This window comes from Petaurus breviceps, unplaced genomic scaffold (assembly GCF_028583685.1).
Source record: "Petaurus breviceps papuanus isolate PSGF00001 unplaced genomic scaffold, PetGlider_PUasm1.0 80, whole genome shotgun sequence".
Classification (NCBI taxonomy): domain Eukaryota; kingdom Metazoa; phylum Chordata; class Mammalia; order Diprotodontia; family Petauridae; genus Petaurus; species Petaurus breviceps.
This window is the reverse complement of record NW_027186540.1, coordinates 23,255,278-23,275,876: the sequence shown is the minus strand read 5'-3', so window position 1 is coordinate 23,275,876 and position 20,599 is coordinate 23,255,278. Positions and strand designations below refer to the sequence as shown.

The window sequence follows — 20,599 nt, the reverse complement described above, 5'->3', positions numbered from 1 at the left end:
CTTCCTTCCTTCCTTCCTTCCTTCCTTCCTTCCTTCCTTCCTCCTCCTCCTTCTTCTTCTTCCTCCTCCTCTTATTCTTGTTCTTCTTCTCTCTATCTCTCTTCCTCTGCTCCCCCCTCCCCCCATGCTTATTGATTTTTATTTCAAGGATCTTATTAGTGAAGCACAGGGAACATCAAAGTTTCTCCATAGGTGACTCTCGTTTTGTATGGATTATCTGTCTAAAAGCTACAGTTCCATGCTTTCTATTATCTCTATAGAGAGGCTCAATCTTTTAAAACATCAAGTCTTGTATTCCTTAATATTGAGAGTCAACAATATGAGAAACATCTAAGACCTTATAGCCACAACATCTCATAGATCACTTAGTTCAATCTTTCCATTTTACAGACGTGGAAACTGAGGTCTAGAGAAATAAAGCAGCTTTCTTAAGGTTGCACAGGTAGAGCCAGAACTAGAAGCCAGATTTCCTGGTCCTCAGCTCATTGCTCTCTTCTTACTGTTTTTTCAGTCTCTCTGAGAAGTGGCAAGGAGAGGCAATAAATTGGAAAGATCCCTGGAAGCTTCTCGCATGGGCTGGCCTCTTTGCTGACTTAGCTGTGTGACTTTGAGCAAGTTACTGAGCATCTCTGGGCTGCAGTTTCTTTATCTGTAAATAAGGGTTGTGGACTTGACCCTGTGTCCCCCAGTGCAAGTGGTCCTTTCAGTTCAGATTACTTAGGAGAATGAAACAGAAAACCTCATCTGGATCCTCTTTGTTGCACAGCCGGAACTTCTGTGAGGGCTTAAAAAATCTGAGAGTTCTAACCAAGAAACACTTTTTCCATTTTTATAAAAGAGCCACATTGCTGAAGTGTTGTTGAGGTACTGAATATTTGAAGAGAGAATCATAATTTAAATGCACTGGGTGAGTGCATGTTTAAAATAATCTTAACAAAAAATCCTTTTGTAAAGTGAGGGAACACTCTTCTCCCCAACTGAGCTATTTTATAAATCTGAATTTATAAAATCCATATTTGGGGCTGAATATGTAGGCTATCCATGATTTACAATATCCAGCCTAAAAATGGCCCACTCACATAAATCAGACACAGGGTGGGGAACCTGTGGCTTCGAGGCCACATGTGGCCTTCAAGGTCCTCAAGTGCAGCCCTTTGATCGCATCCAAACTTCACAGAACAAATTCCCTTAATAAAAGGATTTGTTCTGTAGAGCTTAGACTCAGTCACAAGGCTGCACCTGAGGACCTAGAAGGCCACATGTGGCCTCGAGGACTCAGGTTCTCCACTCCTGGACCAGGGACTTTTGTGCTATAAATCCTTTGATAATCTGGTGAATCCTATGGACCCCTTCTTAGAATAATGTTTTTAAATACACAAAATAAAATGTATAGTATCACAATTGACGATAGTTCACCTAGATTAAGAATTCTTGATAAAGATGGTTGCTGACTTCCTCTTCCCCCTCCCCCACTCTTGACTGAATCTACCTTGGAAGTGCTGTGAAAAAGAAAATTGAATTTTTAAGGAAATTATTACTTAGAAAAAAATAATAATAATAGAGGCTGGTTTTTATGTAGCACTTTTAAGATTTGCAAACTGCTTTATAAGTATTACCTCATTTTATATTCACAGGGAGATGCTATTATTATTCCTATTTCACAGATGAGATAACTGAGGGAGGCAGAAATTAAGTGACTAGTCCAGGGTCACACTGCTCATAAGTATTTGAGGTCATATTTGAATTCAAGTCTTCCTGCCTCTAGGTCCAGCACTCTTTTCTAGCAGTCTTAGCTGCTTAAGTAAAAGTGAAAGGAAAAAAGAATCAGCATTTATAAAGCAGCTAATACGAGCGAGGGACTATCCTAGGCACTTTTTACAAAATTATCTCACTTGAGCCTCACAACAACCCTGTGAGGTGGGCAATGTTATCATCCTCATTTTATAGTTGAAGAAACGGAGACAAATGGAGGGGGAGTGACATGCCCAGGGTCAAAGGGTTAGTAGATGTTTTAGGCTGGATTCGAATTTAGGTCTTCCTGACTCTGGAACCAACACTCTTTCCACCTTGCGGAACCTAAGAGAAAAAGCTGGAATAGAATAGGGGAGGGAGCTAAAGGTTGGGCCAGGCTGCCAGGCAGGATTGGTTGGACTGTGGGAGATTTCTGACTCCTTCTCCCCTGCATTAGTGGTTGCTTTTGGGCTAACAAAGCCATCTCCCTTTGGGAATTCAAATATCTAAGGGCTGATTAAGAACCCGTCCATGTGAATCAGTTCAGTCCGCTTGCTTTCTGTCTGACATCTCGCTAAGCAGAGGGAATGGGATTTGTGATTGGCGAAGGCAGAGGCTGGTAATCTGGGATCATGGGTAGGCTCTGACCTGCTGGTGGGTGTCAAACACAGCCCATAAGCTTCACACTCCTATGTGTGGCCCAAACCAGATTAAAGTTACATTTCTATCTGATTTTAGTGTATTGATGTGTTAATAAAAAAAAGAAAAATAAAGATGCATGGTTTGCTAAGTCAATATTGTGGCCTACAGTGATCCTTACATATGGTTTAGGGGCCCTTGCTTCTATCTGATCTCGATACTGCTGGTTTAGAGCAGCATGAGGGTTCGGGATATCTGATGAGAGGGATATTAGGTGAGGGGTACAGAAAGGGAGTGAAAGGGATAAATAACTAAGACCAACAGCCCATTTCTAGACTATACATGGAAACCTGTACCCAGAAAAGCAAGGGGAAACTGTACCGCATGCCTCTCTGTTCCCTGACCTGTACTATTAGAGCACAGCTGTAGCATGGGTTAAATTGGCTTGTGTGGGTTGGCTGGATAATTTAACCACCATTTAAAACATTTCTATGTAGAAAAAATGCAGTCAATTCTAGATGACAGACTTAACCAAATTTTTGTAAAGCAGCATGGTATGATACATAGAGCACTGAACTTAGAGTCAGAAAGAACCTGGAAGGCCTGGATTTGAATCCCACATTAGAAACTTACTAGTTGTGACTCTGGACAAGTCACTTAAATGCTCCATGTTTCAGTTTCCTCATCTGTCAAAATGAGGGGGTTGGACTTGGTGGCCTCTAATGTCCCTTTTAGCTTAAAATCTATAATCCTAGAGCAATTTTTCCCTAAATTGGGGAAAGCCTACATGGATACCCACAGGGGATTATTTGATTTGGCTTAATGTGTCCCCCATTTTAAGGAGAATCAAGGAACATTAGATTTACCTGTGTTTGTGCGGGAAGCTCAGACAATGCTTTCTCTCTGTGTCTCTGGCTCTGAATCTGTCAGAGATACAGAGATAGAGAAAGATAGAGACAGATTCAGAGCCAGACACACACATATACATATATATATATATACTGATTGTGACACTGGGCAAGCCATTTAATCTCTCAGGACCTAATAGGAAATTCTCTAAACTCTAATCTGCAGAGCAGGGGATGACCTTCATTGGTACCATATGCTCCCTCTCTGGGAATTTTCTATACCAATAGTTTTTACACATATAATATGTACTTACATATATATAAATGCACATATAAACATACAAGTATAATATATATGTATATACATAGGTGTATGTGTGTATACACACATACACATACATACATATGTCTATTTTGGTTAAGATTTATTAGTTTACTGGTATAGGAAACTCCTGGTGTGGTCACTTTTTCCAGTGGGGTGGTTCTGCAACTCATCTGAAATGTATTATTGTCTTAGGCAGTGGTGGGGAAACTGCGGCCTTGAGGACACATGTGGCCTTCTAGGTCCTTGGTTGAGGCCTTTTGACTGAATCCAAGTTTTACAGAACAAATCTTTTTATTAAGGGGATTTGTTCTTTGAAGTTTGGAATTGGTCAAAGGGCTGCACTTGAGGACCTAGAGGGCCACATGAGACCTCAAGAACAAAGGTTCCCCACTTCTGTCTTAGAGAGTTTGCTGAAGATCTGAGATATTAAAGAGATTTGTCCACGGATACACACTAAAGTCTTCCTGATTCTAAGATTGACCTTTCTCTATCCCATCATGTTGCTTCTTACTGACTGATAGAAAGTAAATAAATGAAAAGAATACACATTCTCCAAGGTTCATTTTGGCCCTGTTAACATGGTATGTATATATACATATATATATATATATGAATTTAAATATATATGTTTAAATGTTGATATAGTATCTACACTTACAAAGAATCATAAAGTAATCCATCTTGGGACAGAGGCCTCTATAAGAGCATACCACATACCAAAGGGCTTATATACAAAGTGATCAGCTGCATGAAGAAGCTTGTATGATATTTATCCACACTATGGAGCAGTGAGGAACACAGGAGCAGAATTCTAAGGAAGGTTGAGGTGTGTTTGGGGGGCTTGTTGTTAAAAGACAATAACATATCCAACCCCAAGGAATTACCAGCCTGCGCCCCCTTCCCCACCTCATTCAGGAGGTGCCAGGCTTCCAGCTGCAAGCACTTTGGCTCTTACACATGTGCCAGGGATTGCCGGAGGGGGATGACGTCATTAAAAACACACATAACATTAGGAACATAGACGCAGCATCTATTGCTTAAAAGCAGTGGACGGCTCATGCTCTCCAAGCACCAAGCGCCTAATGCAGGAATCTCAGGAGAAAAGCAGAAAAGACATGCAGGGATAATTAAGCGGAAGCATACAAAACAGCGTAGCCCCCAGGGGCGCCATGCTCACACTTACATGATTCAGTCTCATACTACCTTAGTTTGTTTTAAGCATTTCCATCATCTGAGAGGTTAGGAGGGAAAAACAGAATGGTTAAGGTAAAATAAATAGAGATCTCACACAGTGGTTTGTTTTTTAAAGGTTAAAAACAATCGGCTCATTTTGGGGAATCCTATTCACAGTGGGAAAAGAGGAGATAACAAAAAATTGCCTGTGGCTTCTCCAGACAACAATAACCTAACCAGAAGCATGGAACTCATGGAAAGTCCAGGTCTTGGAGTGATTCACAGACAGCCCAAGAAACCAAGGAGAGAAACCAAGATGCTCGGGAGAAAAACATCAGATTAGAAATGCACAGGTTTGAGCAACAGTTCTATAGGAAATCCCTACAGGGTAACAGTGTTCAGGCCTCACTTTACACAGCAGGAATAATTTTAGATAGAGGGTTGTCAGGAGTGCATTTGAAGAATGAAGGATAGAAATGAATTACAAACTTGGGCCATGTATATAATGTAATATAGTCCATTGGTCTTCAGGTGAATATTGATTGACCTTTCTGAAATTGAAAGGCAGCACGGGCTAGGAGAGGACCAGCTTTGGAGTCAGGATACTTTGGATTCAAACCTCTCATTTGACACATACTAGCTGGCTAAATCACTTAACTTTTATGTGCCTCAGACAACTCTAAGACTATGAATTACACACAAGTTGTGGCCATTTGAATAGGTGGAGGGAGATTACACACCAGGAGTTCCTTATGCCAATCATGGGTCCAGACCATCCTCTGCCAATCCCCATAAATGCTTTCAGTTAGAATTTAAAGAACCACTGAAGAAAGAGGCAGTCAATCCTAGGGTGTAGGGGTTGTATTTTCCTAATCAAACCTAGCAAGATAACAAGCTTCTTTTCTATACCCTTTTTGGATCTGTTCTGATAAGTCTGATCACCTGGGGCTGTGAGGAAAACCTTAAGAGTCCTTCATTCCCATATATTATCTGTACTTATGAGGTTTCCTTCAGTTTTTCAGGTGTGGGCACAATTGGGCACTACAGGGAAGATGCCAGTTTTATCTCTGGCCTGCCAGCTATGGTAACTTACAGCATGGGAACAGTTTGCAGGGGGTTGGTTTGCCTTAAGTGTGGGCAAACATCTGCCCTCTGGCTCACCACTGTAATTTAAGCCTCCTGTTGGCTCCTATTATGAGTGGCTAACCTCTCACCCATGCTCAGAAATAACAGAACTCTCCTGACTAATGTTTATGTGTGATGGAAAGTCAATAGCTGAGGTGAACTTTCATTTTTCATAGACACTATTTATTTATGTGCATTACTCTGTGTTAATATGTGGTACTCATAGCTTCTACATTATAAAATTGGCAGCAGTATTATTAGTTTCTGTAAAAGAGTGTTTTAAAGACATATTTTCATTTTGCCTTCCTTATTGATTGCCTCATACTTATATATGTAAAATGGCCTATTTAAAAAGGTTCCTTGTTCCTTGTTTAAAGCCTGGCATTAAATATAGCCTTCTGTAAATGAGCTACTGCTGCTGAGAGTTTTCCTGATTTGCAAGCTTGGTATCAGTCAACAAAGTGTGATATAGAGGTCAAAGAAGCTAATTCAGTCTTCAAATGGATTAAGAGAAGGAGATTGTCCAGGATCAGGAGGGTCAATGGTACCAAGAGTCACCTGGTATTCCACCCTGGTCAGATCACATTTGGAATGCTGTGTTCAGTTGTGAGCACCAAAGTTTAGCAGCACTTCAGTAAGTTGGACAGTATCCAAGGAGAATAACCAGGATGGTGAAAGGGCCTATGTGAGGAGCTCTTGAAAGAAGTAGACATATTTAGTCCAAAGAAAAGGAAAATTAGGAGAAATATGATGGCTTTCCTTGAGTGCTTTAATTGTTATTGAGGGGAAGAGGGATTATAACATTCTTCTTGTTCTCAGAAGGCAAAACTAGGATCCGGGGGAGAAAGTTGAAGAGAGGTAGGTTTAGATTTGATATAGGGAAGAACTTAAGAGGGACAGTTAGATGGTGCAGGGGACATAGCACTGGACCTGGAGTCAGGAAGATTCATCTTCCTGAGTTCAAATCTGGCTTTGGACACTTACTAGCTGTGTGACCTTGGGCAAGTCACTTAATTCTGTTTGCCTCAGTTCCTCATCTGTAAAATGAGCTGCAGAAGGAAATAGCAGATAGGTTCAGTATCTTTGTCAAGAAAACCCCCAATGGGGTCATGAAGAGTTGGACATGACTGAACAACTGAAAAGGAATAACTTCTCAACCAGTAGATATGTCCAAAGGTGGAGTAAGCTGCCTTGAGAGGCAGTGAGTCCCATCCTTTTATAAGTTAAATTTTTTTTAATTAACAAACTCTTTTCTCTCCCTCCTGTCTCTTTCCCACCTCCCAGAAAAACCAAACTGGACCAAATATGTGTAATAAATATGCATAGTAAAGTAAAACAAATTACTTCATTGGACATGCCAAAAATACGTTCCAGTTTGCACACTGAGTATATCATCTCTGCTAAGAGGTATATAGCATGCTTCATCATTAGTCCTCTGGAATCAGGGCTGGTCATTTTGCTGATCCAGAGTTCTTAAGTCTTTCAAAATTTTCTGTTTTTGCAGTGGTGTTGTTACTGTAGAAATCAGTCTGGTTCTCCTTCCATTCTACATGAGTTCATTTAAGTTTTCCCAGGTTTCTCAGAAACTGTGCCTTTCATTGTTTCTTATGACACAATATTATTGCTCATATGCTATAATTTGTTCAGCCATTCCCAAACTGAAGAGTACTTGTACCTTTTGATAGAAATATTCAAGAAAAGACTGGGTGACCACTTGTAAAGTATTTGTAGAGGAGATTCTTGTTCAGGTATGGATTGGACCAGACAACCTCTTGGGTTTCTTCCAGCACTGAGATCCTGTGATTTTGTGACTCTCCATTTCTAGCTTTTTTCCATTTCTTGATATGTCCATTTCCAGGATCTTTTCTTCTAGCCCCATTTATCTGCTTTTCTTGGTTTGGGATTCTTCTACTTCTTTTTATTCTATCCCTCCCATAATTCCTTACTTAATTCTTCCTCTTTTTAGTGGTCTAGGAAGCTTCTGAATGATACCAGTGTCATTGATCTCTTTCTGTATCTCTCTCTATTCTACCCACACTTTCTCAGAAGGATGGACAGTTGACTTGGTGATTGTTTGGAAGTGCTAGATTGAAATGACTCTAATATTTGAGGTGGAAGACAGGACACAAGAGCCAACCTGCCAAGCTTAAAAAGAAAAGCCTTTTAAACTTTTAAGCTGGCAAAATGAAGACAATGTTTGATTGTATGGAAATAAAAATCCATCCCAAGCCAAATCCTCCTTGAAATGAACAGCAGATAACTAGATTGTATACTCTTGTGGGGCAGGTACATTCTTTAAGAATATAAGCTCCTAGAGGGCAAGTTCTGTTGCACTATCTCTTTGTATCCTTGGCACTTAGCACAGTGACCAGTACACAGAAGGTGCTTAATAAATGCCTGCTGATTGATTAATTAGTATAGCCCTCCTCATACATTTAGAACATTTTAGAAAATTGGGGTTAATAGGTTCCTCCTGGTCATTAGGATTTTCAGTGTTGGGAACACTTTCCCCTTATTTGGCTCTTTCAGAATTGCGGAGGGCCGTTCTGACCGTGAAAACTTCAAGCATTCTCCTAAGTGGTTTTATCTCTTAAGAGAAACGGAAAATTTCCATCATGAGAGAATTTTAGAGTTACATCCTAACCACTTCCTTTTAAAAGTGAGAAAACCTAAGCTGGATTAATGAATGACTGAATAAAGCATTTATTAATTGCTTACTATCTGCAAAGTTACTGTTGACTATCAGAGCCTGACAGGGAAAGCATGTGCTCACATTGGATTCCACCCAGTTCCAGGTGTTTGAAGAGCACAGATCAGAGGTTCTGTGTCTTCAAAACACATGGGTTTGCTTCACACACCTGTTGAGTGAGTGAACACTGGGGTGATTAGCATGGTGCTCATGCAAAAGCACAAATGGGAGAAAGAGGCAGAAAGGCACTTATATACATAAGCAAAAGGATTTCTAGGCAGAAAAACTGTCTAATTAATGTTTGTACAAATGGAGCTAGTTAAACAGAATTATTAAGTAATTAACTCAATTATAACGAAGATGGGAAATACAAGAAGGCTTTGAAGTGAAAGATATCAAAGTGAGCCCATATCCCTGTGTAGGAGGGCTCTGTGTCCTTGTCTTCTAAAGGATATATGCAAGAAGGATCACATCTGACCCAAGAATTCAGAGCCTTGTATTGGGATCTGTATAGAATCATTCCATTCAAATGAATAGAAAGGATATTAGAAAAAACCAGTCAACCAGCAATGTGTCTAAAGAGCCAATACAGGAATAATGGGGGCATATTCTGGGAGGATTGATGCCTGTGGTGTGAGGGCTTGTTGAGTCCTTTTTGGAGCTGCTCATCCATCCACCTTTGGTGTCTACCTTCATCCAATTCTCACCTATGGCTCCAAGAAGCTGTAGTATGCACAGAGGCCACACCTTGGTAAACCATCTCCACAGATGGGCTAAGCCAGGTTGAGGGTATCTTATAGGCCTCAAACCTGGCGGCGAGTTAGGGGTATGGCTATCCCAAGCATGTGAAGACTTCCCCTGACAGAATGGGTGGATGAGAACAGTTTGTTCTAATGGCCATGAAAGTGGTTGAAGCAGCAGCTACTGGGCACTTAGGGCTTAGTCAGGCATTGAAGACGCCAAGGTCATCCACTGCATCCTGGGCAAATGCCAGTCACAACTTTTGTCCTGCTACTGGACTGTGATGACTTTGGAAGACCGAAAACTTTGTGTAACACTGCCTCATTTAAATCCAATTGACTGGCAAGTCAAAACATCACCTGACGTCATTGGTCCACTTAGAAAACAACAGAGGAGGAATAACAATGGAAATGATGAGCTTGAGACTGCAGTGGAGATACTTTCCCAAAGAAGGCCAGGCAAATTCCCAGCATGCCTGGCCACTGGTTTTCAATGCTGGCTTACCTGGAAAAAATTCACGCTGGACCCTAAACTCTGGGGAAAATGCCTAATTGTGTCCTGTGGATTGGAGTCACCAAAGACTTTCTGGGACAGCCCTTACAAGTGATTATTCATCATCTTCTTAAAGATCTGGAGTCCAGGGATACTCATTATCTTTGGGGGGAGCCCACATTCCTTATAGGCAGCTTGAATATTTAGGAAATCAATCAATCAATCAATCAATCAATGTACACACACAGACAGAATTGAAATCTGCTTGTCTGTAACATTTTTTCTAGGTCTATCCTCTGGGGCCAAGCACAAAGGAGTGTGAGGTAATAGAGTGCTGGTTTTTAATGAATACCCCAGCTCTGCCACTTTCAACTTGTGTGACCTCAAGTCACCAAGCTTCTATGACTTTCTGTTTTCTCATCTGTAGAATGGGAGGACTGGAGGTACTCGCTGACCTTGTAATGTTTCTTAGCTAAGTGAGGCAGTGGACAGTGCGCTGGACCTGGAGTCAGAAAGACCTGAGTTCAGATGTGCTTTCTAGCTGTATGAACCTGAACAAGTCATTTATCTTCTGTCTGCCTCAGTTTTCTCACCTGTAAAATGGGGTAATAATTGCACCTCCCTCTTTGGTTGTGATCATAAAATGAGAATACTTGCAGAGCACTTTGAAAGCCTTAAAGTACCTAACAAATGCTAGCTATTGCTATTATTATTGCCATTGTTATTATTCATTATCATCTTGTGTTCCTATAAAGTCGAACCCCTTTTCCACATGACAGCCTTGACATCTGGCATATGTCTAAATCTTCTCTTTCCCCAGGATTGGGATGAATAATTCCTTCAAACAAAATGAGTATTTCACAGGCTGGAGTCTTCTTCCCATCTGGATCGCCCTCATTTGCAGTAGTGAGGATCCTACCCTCTACTGAGCTACATGAATACATTTATTTTCCTAAGGCTGTATCTGTGTCTGGGGGAGGGGGAAGGCTCATGGGATAGATATGGAGGGAAATGGAGACAATCTCTAGACTTCAATTTATACTTGCCAAACTCTAATGTGGCTGAGGGTAGGTGATTTTGAGAGACTGTGATAGAGGAAGAAAAAGCTCAGGGGTTCTTGAGTCTGAAACCAGGGGCCCATCTGCTCCCACACATCTTCCCTCCTCTGGTACTGGGCATGTCCTTTCCTGCAACCTCAGTGCCTCAGGGAACTCCAAGACTGCACTAAGCTGCAGAGAAAGTGCCAATCTGCATTAAGAAGAATTTTCTTTATTGGGAGTTCTCTTTTCCATTGAAATTACAGGTCTATTCCCTTCTTATCCTCAAGGGATGCTTCCAGCGACAAAGTGATATCAAGTCAGCCTAGGAGTCAAGACAACCTCGGTTCATGTCACCACCTCTGACACAACAATCTGGCAAGGTACTTTTCAGAGAAAAATTCAAGTCACTTAATATTTCAGATAATTTGGGTTCCCAACAAAGGGCTCCCTTAAGTTTCTTAGGATCATCATGAATGAAGGATAAAGCCATCAAGGTATGGGGGTTTTGAAGGGACCCTATGCCTTTTATCTTCTCTCTTCCTCGCCTCTCCCATTACTCGTCATTCCAGAACTGGGCTGCCTGATGGGAAGACCTGCCACCATTAGGGACACTTTCCTCCTTTTCCTTCCCTCTTTGCCCTTTCTCTTAGACTCAGGCTGCCTGGGACCCATCTGGGCTACTTATGGAGCAGAAGAAAGTATGCTGGCCCCGAGTTCACAAACCAGAAACCATTGGGGTTACTTGATTGCTTGATGAGATCACTATCCACGAGACAGAAGACAACCAGGCCTTCACATTTGACCTGAAATGTGACCCACAGACCCCTGGCACTGTCATGTGACCTACTGATGTAATCTTAGGTCCTCTTCCCCTTGCCCTCCCAGATGCTCAATCCCTAGGACTTGTGGGCCTTTCCAACTGCCCTGCATAGATTGTGAGAATGTTGAGAGCACATCATTTAAAAAATTCTAACTCTGGCACTTAGCACAGTGTATCAATAAACACTCAATAAATACTTTTGCATACAGTTTTTGAAGCAGTTACTATGTACTGGTTCCAGAATAGTTACAGATCTGCATGGATAGGGTGAAAGGGAATCAAACACACATTTCTTAAGCATCTACTATGTAACAGGCACGATGCTAAGAACTTTACAAATGTTATCTTGCTTGATCCTCACATCGACCCAATGAGCTAGGCAGTATTGTGATCCTCATTTGATAGTTGAAAAAAAATGAGTCTGACTAAGTGACTTGCCTAGGGTCACACAGCTAGTAAGTATCTGAAGCTGGATTTGAACTGAGGTCTTTCTGATTCCAAGCCTGTCTCTCTCTCCACTGTGTCACCATCTACCTCAAATAAGGAAGCTTCCTCCCAGAGAGTTCTCTGAGCCGAAGAAATCACAGGTACAGATAGAATTTTTATAAGGGTAGCATAGGGGAATAGTATGTACCAAGTATTACAATTCATGGAAACTGGGCTTTCTGGATTTTTCTTCTGTTTTTGATTTTTATAGTGTCACAGGTGAGAAACATTTCTGTTGAGGGTCATTCACTCACAGTGAGACACAATCAATTTAAAGTCATATGTGTAAAATTTAATTTAGCTTTTTTTCTTTTAAGAGAAATATAAAACGGTCCACTCATTCACTGAGAAAATTACCGACACAGAACATAAAATTCTATTCAATAACTAAACAAACAATAAAAAACTTACTTCAGTTTTACACTATGACCAGTTACAGAAAAAAGATGTATTAGGGAAGGGAGGAAGACAGAGAAAAGTGAAGAAGAAAGGAAAGGATCTCTTCCCACCTCATCCTGGCATCCTTCCTGGAACAGGAGGCAATTAGAGGGCATAGGGTATTGAATACTAGATTTGGAATCAAAAAGGACTGAATTGAAATTCAACCACAGGCAGTTACAGTATGACCCTAAGCAAGTCACTTGTGCCTCAGTTTCCTCATTTGTAAAATGAGAATAAGAGTGCCTCCTTCCCAAGTTAGTTGTGAAGATCAAATGAGATCATATTCGTAAAACACTCTGTAAGTCTCTAAAGGGTGATATAAATGCTAGCTATGCATATCAGTATGCTCAAGGACAAGAAACCAAATGACAACTTGGCCTATATAATGCAAATGGGCAGTACTAAACTGGCTCTAACTTCTTAGTCAGTTGCTTCCCTGCTCTGTTCCTTGCTGTGTCAGGGTATCGGAACAGCCAAGTCACGAACCTAGACTGACGCACCCTCCTGGGAATCCCCAATACTCACCAAAATGCAGATTCAGGAGAAGACCCAAGGCAATGCATGTCAGTGCTATTGCCCCGTCTATGTTTCCTAGCCCTTAACTCCGTTCTCTCCCCACAAGCACCCCTCATAATCTCTGCAGAGTTCACTTATCTCTCCCAGAGACTAGGTGACTGTGGGGGAGCCATGAAAGCCCACTCAGCCTCAGTATCCTCAAATGCAAAATACAATAGTTCTTAGCTCACAAGGTTGTTGCAAGACTGAAATAAGATAATCCATGTGAAAGGGGCTTTGCAAACCTTAATTTCCTGGATAATTCATCACATCTTTGATCTTACTGGTATAGTTACTTCTTCCAGCATTACAGATGCCAGCCTATCCATGGCTGTCCATCCTTTGCTGTTTTTAACCACATGTTCCCTTATATCCACCACAGAAATATTTACCCTGGGATTCATGAACTTAAAAAATACATTAAGAGCTATATTTCAATATAATTGATTTCTTTTTAATGCTATATCTTTTATTTAATGTAACTAAAAACATTATTCTCAGAAGGGGCCCATCTCAAATTCTCCTAGAGTATATTCTTTACTTTCTTCTTTGCTATAATCATCCCCTAAATTGTTTCCTATTTATCCTGTACATAGTTGCTTTGTAGAAATCTACCCACATGTTGTCTCCCCCAATTGTAATTGTTGGGGGAGACATGTGGGTAGATTTCTACAAAGCAACTATGTACAGGATAAATAGGAAATAATTAGCAGAGGTAAGGGACTAGAATTAAAAGGGGCTTAGGAAGACTTCCAGTGGAAGATGGGAATCTTAGTTGGGACTTAAAGGCAGTCAGGGATGTCAATAGTTGGATTGGAGGAGGGAGAGCATTCCAGGCACAGAGGACAGCCCAGGAAAATGCTGGGGGCTGAGATGGCATGTCTGGTTTGTAAAACAGCTGGAGACCAGTGTCACTGCAGGGAGAAAGATGTAAGGAGACTGGAAAGGTGGAAGTGGGCTGGGTTGTCAAGGGTTCTGAATGCTGTCCCTCCTACTTTCTAGTACTTATGGAAACCCATGCAGAAATGGCATAGTAGTCAATTGCTTGTCAGCTGCTCCCTCACTGGCAGGATTTGTAGAAGGTGAAGGATTGTCCTTGTTTGTTCCAAGCATCCTGATAGAGAGAGACAGAGTGTCCCAGAGGAAGAGACAGAAAAAGAGAAAGGCAGAAACACAAAGGGATAGGCTGACGCATACACAAAAAGAAAAACACTGAAGCACAGGCAAAACACATAGAGGAAAAATAAGGGAAAACCAGAGATAGTCACATGCAAAATTTCATCTTATCTTCACCTTTGGGAATCTTTTATCTTTCTTCAAGGCCCAGCTCAGGTGTCATCCTCTCAGTGAAGCCTTCCCTGGTCACCACAGTGACCAGTGCTCTGTCCCTTCTCAAATTCTCCTAGAGTATATTCTTTACTTTCTTCTTCACTACAATCATCCCCTAAATTGCATTTTCTCATCTGGGTACATCCCTCCTGACTGTGCAAGCAGAGGAGCTTGCATAGCTCGATGAAATTATGAGCCATGCTGTTCAAGGTAACCCAAGATGGACAGTCATAGAAGAGAGCTCTGATGGAAAAAAAAGGTGATCCACCGGAGAAGGGAATGGCAAACTAGTACAGTATCTTTGCTAAGAATGCCGTCTCACAGATGAATTAAAATGGTAAAAGATACAATGCCAGAAGTTGAGCCTCTCGGGTTGAAAGGTGTCCAGCAGGCTACTGGGGAAGATCGGAGGACAACTACAAAAAGCTCCAGAAAGAATGAAGCAGCTGGGCCAAAGATGAAAGGAAGCTCAGCTGTGAATGTATCCATATGTTAGCAAGATTGATACTGCATAGGAACCTGGAATGGAAGACCTATGAACCAACGTAAGCTGGATGTGGTCAAACAGGAGACGGAAAGATTAAATATCAATAGCCTGAGTGTCAGTGAACTTAAATGAATGGGAATGGGTGAATTTAATTCAGGTGATCATTACATATGTTACTGTGGGCAAGAATCCCTTAGAAGTAATGGAATAGCCCTCATAGTCAATAAAATGGTGAGAAAAGTAGAACTGGGGTTTAATTAAAAAAATGACAGAATAATATGTTTGAATCCAAGGCAAACTGTTTGGTATCACAATAGTACAAGACTGTGCTCCAATTACTGATGCTGAAGAGGCCAAAATTGCTCAGTTCTATGAATATCTACAAAATCTTCCAGAAATAACATCAAAAAAGACATAACATTCATCATTACAAACTGAAATCCTAAAGTAGGAAATCAAAAGATAATTGCAATAACAGGCAAGTTTGACCTTGGAGTAAAAAAATGAAGCAGGTCACAGATTAATAGAATTTTGTCAAGATAACTCACTGATCAGAGAAGACACTCTTTTTCAACAACCCAGAAGGCGACTTTACACATGGACATTACCAGATGGTCAATGCAGAAATCAGGTTGATTATATACTTTGCAGCCAAAGGTGGAGAAGCTCTCTACAGTCAGTTAAAACAAGACCTAGAACTGACTGTAGCTCAGATCATGAGCTTCTTATTGCAAAATTCAGACGTAAATTGAAAAAAGTAGGGGAAATCATCAGACCATATGGGTATGACCTAAATAATATCCCTTATGGATATAAAGTAGAAGTGATGAATAGATGTAAGGGATTATGTCAGGTAGATAGAATGATTGAAGAACTATGGACAGTGGTTTGCAATATTGTAAAGGAGATAAAAGGCAATCCCAAAGAAAAATAAGAACAAGAAAGCAAAATGCCTGTCTTATGAGGCTTTACAAATAGATGTGGAAAGAAGGAAAGCAAAAGGGAAAGGAGAAAAGGATAGATATACGCAACTGAATGTAGAATTCCAGAGAACAGCAGGGAGAGACATGAAGGTTTTCTTAAATAAATAGAAGAAAAGAATAAAATGAGAAAGACAAGAGATCACTTTAGGAAAATCAGAGATATCAAGGGAACATTTCATGCAGAAATGGGCATGAGAAAAGACAAAAATGATAAGGACTTAATAGAAGTAGAAGAAATTAAGAAGAGGTTGCAAGAACGTATAGAAGAAGATCTTCACATCAGCAGTAACCACTATGGTTTGGTTGCTGCTCTAGAATCAGATATCCCAGAGAATGAAGTCAAGTGGGCCTTAGGAAGTACAATAAGCCTAATGGAGGAGACACAATTCCAGGTGAACTATTTACAATTCTAAAAAATGACGCTCTTAAAGCGCTGCCCTCAATATGCCAGCAAATTTGGAAAACTCGCCAGTGGCCACTGGATTGGAAAAGACCATTTTACATCCCAGTCCTAAAGAAGGGCATAGCCAAGAAATGTTCAAATTACTGAACAACTGTGTTCATCTCACAGGCCAGCAGGATTATGCTTAAAATTCTGCAAACTATACTTCAGCAATATGGAAACCAAGAATTACCAGAAGTACAGGTTTGTTTGGAAGAAGCAGAGAAACTAGAGACCAAATTGCCAGCATTTGCTGGATTATGAAGAAAGCAAGGAAGTTCCAGAAAAAAAAACTATCTGCTTCACTGACTACACTAAAGCCATTGACTGTGTGAAACACAACAAAATGTGGCAAGTCCTCAAAGAGATGGGAGTACCATATCATCCCACTTGTCTTCTGAGGAACCTGTATGTAGGTCAAGAAGCAACAGTTAGAACTGAAAATGGAACAAATGATTGGTTTAAGATAGGAAAAGGAGTGCAACAAGGCTGTATATTGTTACCTTGTTTATTTAACTTATATGCAGAATACATCACGTGAAATGCCAGGCTGGATGAATCAAAAACTGGAATCAAGGTTGCCAGGAGAAATATCAACAATCGCAGTTACATGGAGGTTGCCACTCTGATGGTAGAAAGTGAAGAAGAATTAAGAGGCCTCTTGAGGATGAAAGATAAGAGTATAAAAGCTGGCTTGAAGCTTAACATTAGGGAAACTAAGATCATAGCAACTGCTACCATTGCTTCCTAGCAGATAGAGGGAGAGGACATGGAAGCAGTGTCAGATTTTATATTCTTGGGCTTAAGGTTTACCATAGATTATGACTGCAGCCATGAAATTTTAAGTTGCTTATTGGAAGGAACGTTGTGGCAAATCTGGACAGCATACTAAAAAACAGAGACATCACCTTGCCAACAAAGGTCCGTATAGTTAAAGCTATGTTTTTTTTCCAGTAGTAATGCATATCTGTTACAGTTGAAATATAAGGAAAACTGAGCACCACAGAATTAACGTTTTCAAATTGTGATCCTGGAGAAGACTTTTGAGAGTCCTTTGGACATCAAGGAGATCAAACTAATCAGTCCTTAAAGAAATTGATGCAGGCTGTTCATTGGCCACATAATGAGAAGATGGGACTCACTGGAAAAGACCCTGATGTTGGGAAAGATTGTAGGCAAAAGGAGAAGGGAATGGAGGAGGATGAGATGGAGAGATAGTATCTTGGAAGCAACAAACATGAGCTTGGACAGACTTTGGGAAATAGAAAAGGATAGAAGGGCCTGGTAGGCTATCAGGATCCATGGGGTCACAAAGAGTTGGATATGATTGAACACTTAAACAACAATATCTGGGTACATGTTGTGCATGTATTCTACTTCACTGAATGCAAGCACCCTGAGAGCCTGATGGTTTTGCTTTTGTATGCTGACCACCTACCTAGCACAGCATCCTACACACAGTCAATGCTTAATAAATGCTTGCTGAATTGAATTGAACTTTGTGGAGCAATATTACCATCTTGTGGCCTTTCATGATACCACTAGGAAAAGTTTAAAAGCTGCTGTATTTCTGCAACTAACGGCATAAACAAGAATATTACTTTTTGTTACATAATCCAAGCAGCAAGATATAACAGAAAAAGTACACTAGATGCATTCAGCAGTGTGTGTGTGTGTGTGTGAGTGAGAGAGAGAGAGCAATAGTGAGAGGGAGGGAGGGGGAGAGAGAGAGAGAGAGAGAGAGAGAGAGCAATTGAGTTGATGTCAGGATCAGGGCTTTAACTTGGACCTGTTAGTACTGCTGCTACTGCTGTTGCTGCTACTGCTGCTACTACTACAACTACCACCACCAGTACTATTACCAGTACTACTACCACCAACAAGCATTTATTTATTTAAGCTTTGCAAAGCATTTTAAATGTTATTTCATTTGATCCTAACCCATCCCCATTTTACAAATGAGGATACTGAGAGGTTGAGTGGTTCATTTAGTAAATGACTAAAAATAGCTTTCGAACTCAGGTCTTCTGACAGCAAGCCTCATGCTCTATCCCCTATACCACCTAACTGCCTCCCTATTTCAGGCATTTAATAAATACTTGTTGAGCACCTACTATGTACTTCACTAAATGTTGGAAATGAAAACAGGCAAAAGATAGTCCCTGACCTCAAGGAACTCACAATCTATTGGAAAATTTCCCCTGTGACACTGGACAAGCCAATGAATATTTCTGGCTTTCATTTTCCTCATCTGGAAAATGAGGGTGCTGGCCTTGATTTTAAAGGACATTTAGATTTCTAAATCATGTGATTTTCATGTGTCAAGTGAAATTAAGATATGGTGTGTGTTCACTCTTCCTTGTCTTAAACTATTTTGTTCCTTAACTACAAGGGTATATTTTTTCTGGGTGGGCCATTGCTACTGATGCTGCTTCTAAGAAGGAAAGCAGCACCTGGATTAGGGGGACAGTTGGAATATCTATAGCTCCCTTTATGATTGATAGGAAATATTAACAAGTTTATGACACATCATTTCTCCTTTACAAACACTCCCCACTATTATTTTTAAGTCTTGTCTTAAAACAACAGTAGGGACATATTGCCTGGGCTAGATTACCTTCAAGAAATTGAAAAACTCTTTTAAGTGGCCTCAAATTTCCCATGAATGCAAAGGTGCATATTTTTTAATAATAATATTCTGTCATTGTTGCTGCATGGTATTGGGACATAGAACACACCAGTCTCCTAAGAATTAAAAATGAGTATCAGAGAGAGGGCAGGGACTCTAGAGTTTCATGGTGGGTGGAGACGGGCTGTAATACAAAGCCAATGAAGAACTTGGAAGAAAAGCAGGAATAAAACATTTCATCAGGGAAATGTATGAAAAGAAGATAAGATGGGTTGGTTACACGGGAAGGGCAAGGAATAACCAAAAGACAGCCAGACTGCTCTACTGGCACTCTAGCAGTGTTGGAAGATGTTAAGGAAGCCACTGCCATGTTGTTAGACCCTCTCCTGCAGAGAACTTTTAGGAGAACATGGACAAGAGTCCCGTGGGACAGGCAGGCATGGATAAGTTGCAATCCAGATCACAGAGCCATGTGAGTATTTTGTGTTTTTTTTTTAAAGCAGATCTACCCTTGGGCAGCTGGCAAAGAATTCACTTGGATGTATGCCAGGGTGTATCACTCCACATAGAGACAGACTGATGATATTTGGCTACACAGTGGACTCATGGTCATAATACCTCAGCCCGCCACCACTTCCTGCCTTACCAATCATTGAAAGTGGAACCAAAAAATGATGTGATATGGATTGCACCGGTTTCCAGTTTAATAATTTGCTGTTTTTTTTTTCTCTTTCCTTAAGCCTGAGAGTGAGTTCTACCTTACTAGTCTCAAATTGTCATTTAAGCAGACTATTCATAGCTTGCCACTGTCTATTCAGGGTGATCACCTTCATATTATGATGTCATTCCAGATCACTGTTGTGGAGAGGTCTTAACTACAAACCCCTAAAAGGCTCCTTTGGCCCCAGAAAACATGACATTTTGTTCATAAGATTATACGTGCAATCCTAATTATGGGTGAGGCAATGCTACACATTTCATGAGATGAGTCTCCTAGTGACTTTAAAGTGGGTCAGTGGGAAAGAATTTCTTATTGTAGAAGCAGTGATATAACTGGAAAGACCACTGGGTTCAGAATTGTTGGGCCATTATTTAGAGCTGGAAGGAACTTTGGGAATCACTGAGTCTGCTCTCTGGAATGCCTGCTCCATAGGTAACAAGCTTGCTTCATTTTAAACCTTTTCCTTCCCCACTCCTTCCACCTTCTGGCTCTCCCTAAGGCATGGCTTCTTCTAGATGATGTAATTTCAATCATGTCCTCACCACAGCAAGATAATCCCTCTATATTCCCTAATCAATTAGCTATAGCACTCACCATAGCAGCTTTTCCAACCCCTTCCGTGGCTACTCCTCTCCCCATTTTCCAAGCTGAGAACCTTGTCTTATATTTGATTAAAAAAATTAAGGTCATTCAATCATTCATATAATTAACAAACATCTATTAAACTCCTATTATGTGTTAGGCACTGTGCTAAGTGCTGGAGATACAAGGAGAGGCAAAAGACAGTCCATGTCCTCAAGGAGCTTACAGTCTAATGATTCTCATTCACTGAGAGCTCTCTCTTATTCTCCTCTTCCCTTCCTTCCTTCCTTCCTTCCTTCCTTCCTTCCTTCCTTCCTTCCT

The 20,599-nt window shown here is 40.7% G+C and overlaps 1 protein-coding gene across 2 annotated transcripts in view; it reads right to left on the bottom strand.

The window, feature by feature from the left end:
* Positions 1 to 20,599, bottom strand: part of LOC138176054 (LHFPL tetraspan subfamily member 3 protein) — a 735,200-nt gene that overhangs the window by 70,622 nt on the left and 643,979 nt on the right. Inside the window, exon 3 of one of the 2 annotated variants that reach the window (XM_069106799.1) lies at positions 4,727 to 4,774. The exons of the other annotated variant lie outside the window; for it this stretch is intronic. Coding sequence (XP_068962900.1) covers positions 4,758 to 4,774 — 17 coding nt within the window. The 3' untranslated portion in view covers positions 4,727 to 4,757. The remainder of the gene's footprint in view (positions 1 to 4,726; positions 4,775 to 20,599) is intronic. 2 annotated transcript variants of the gene reach the window in all.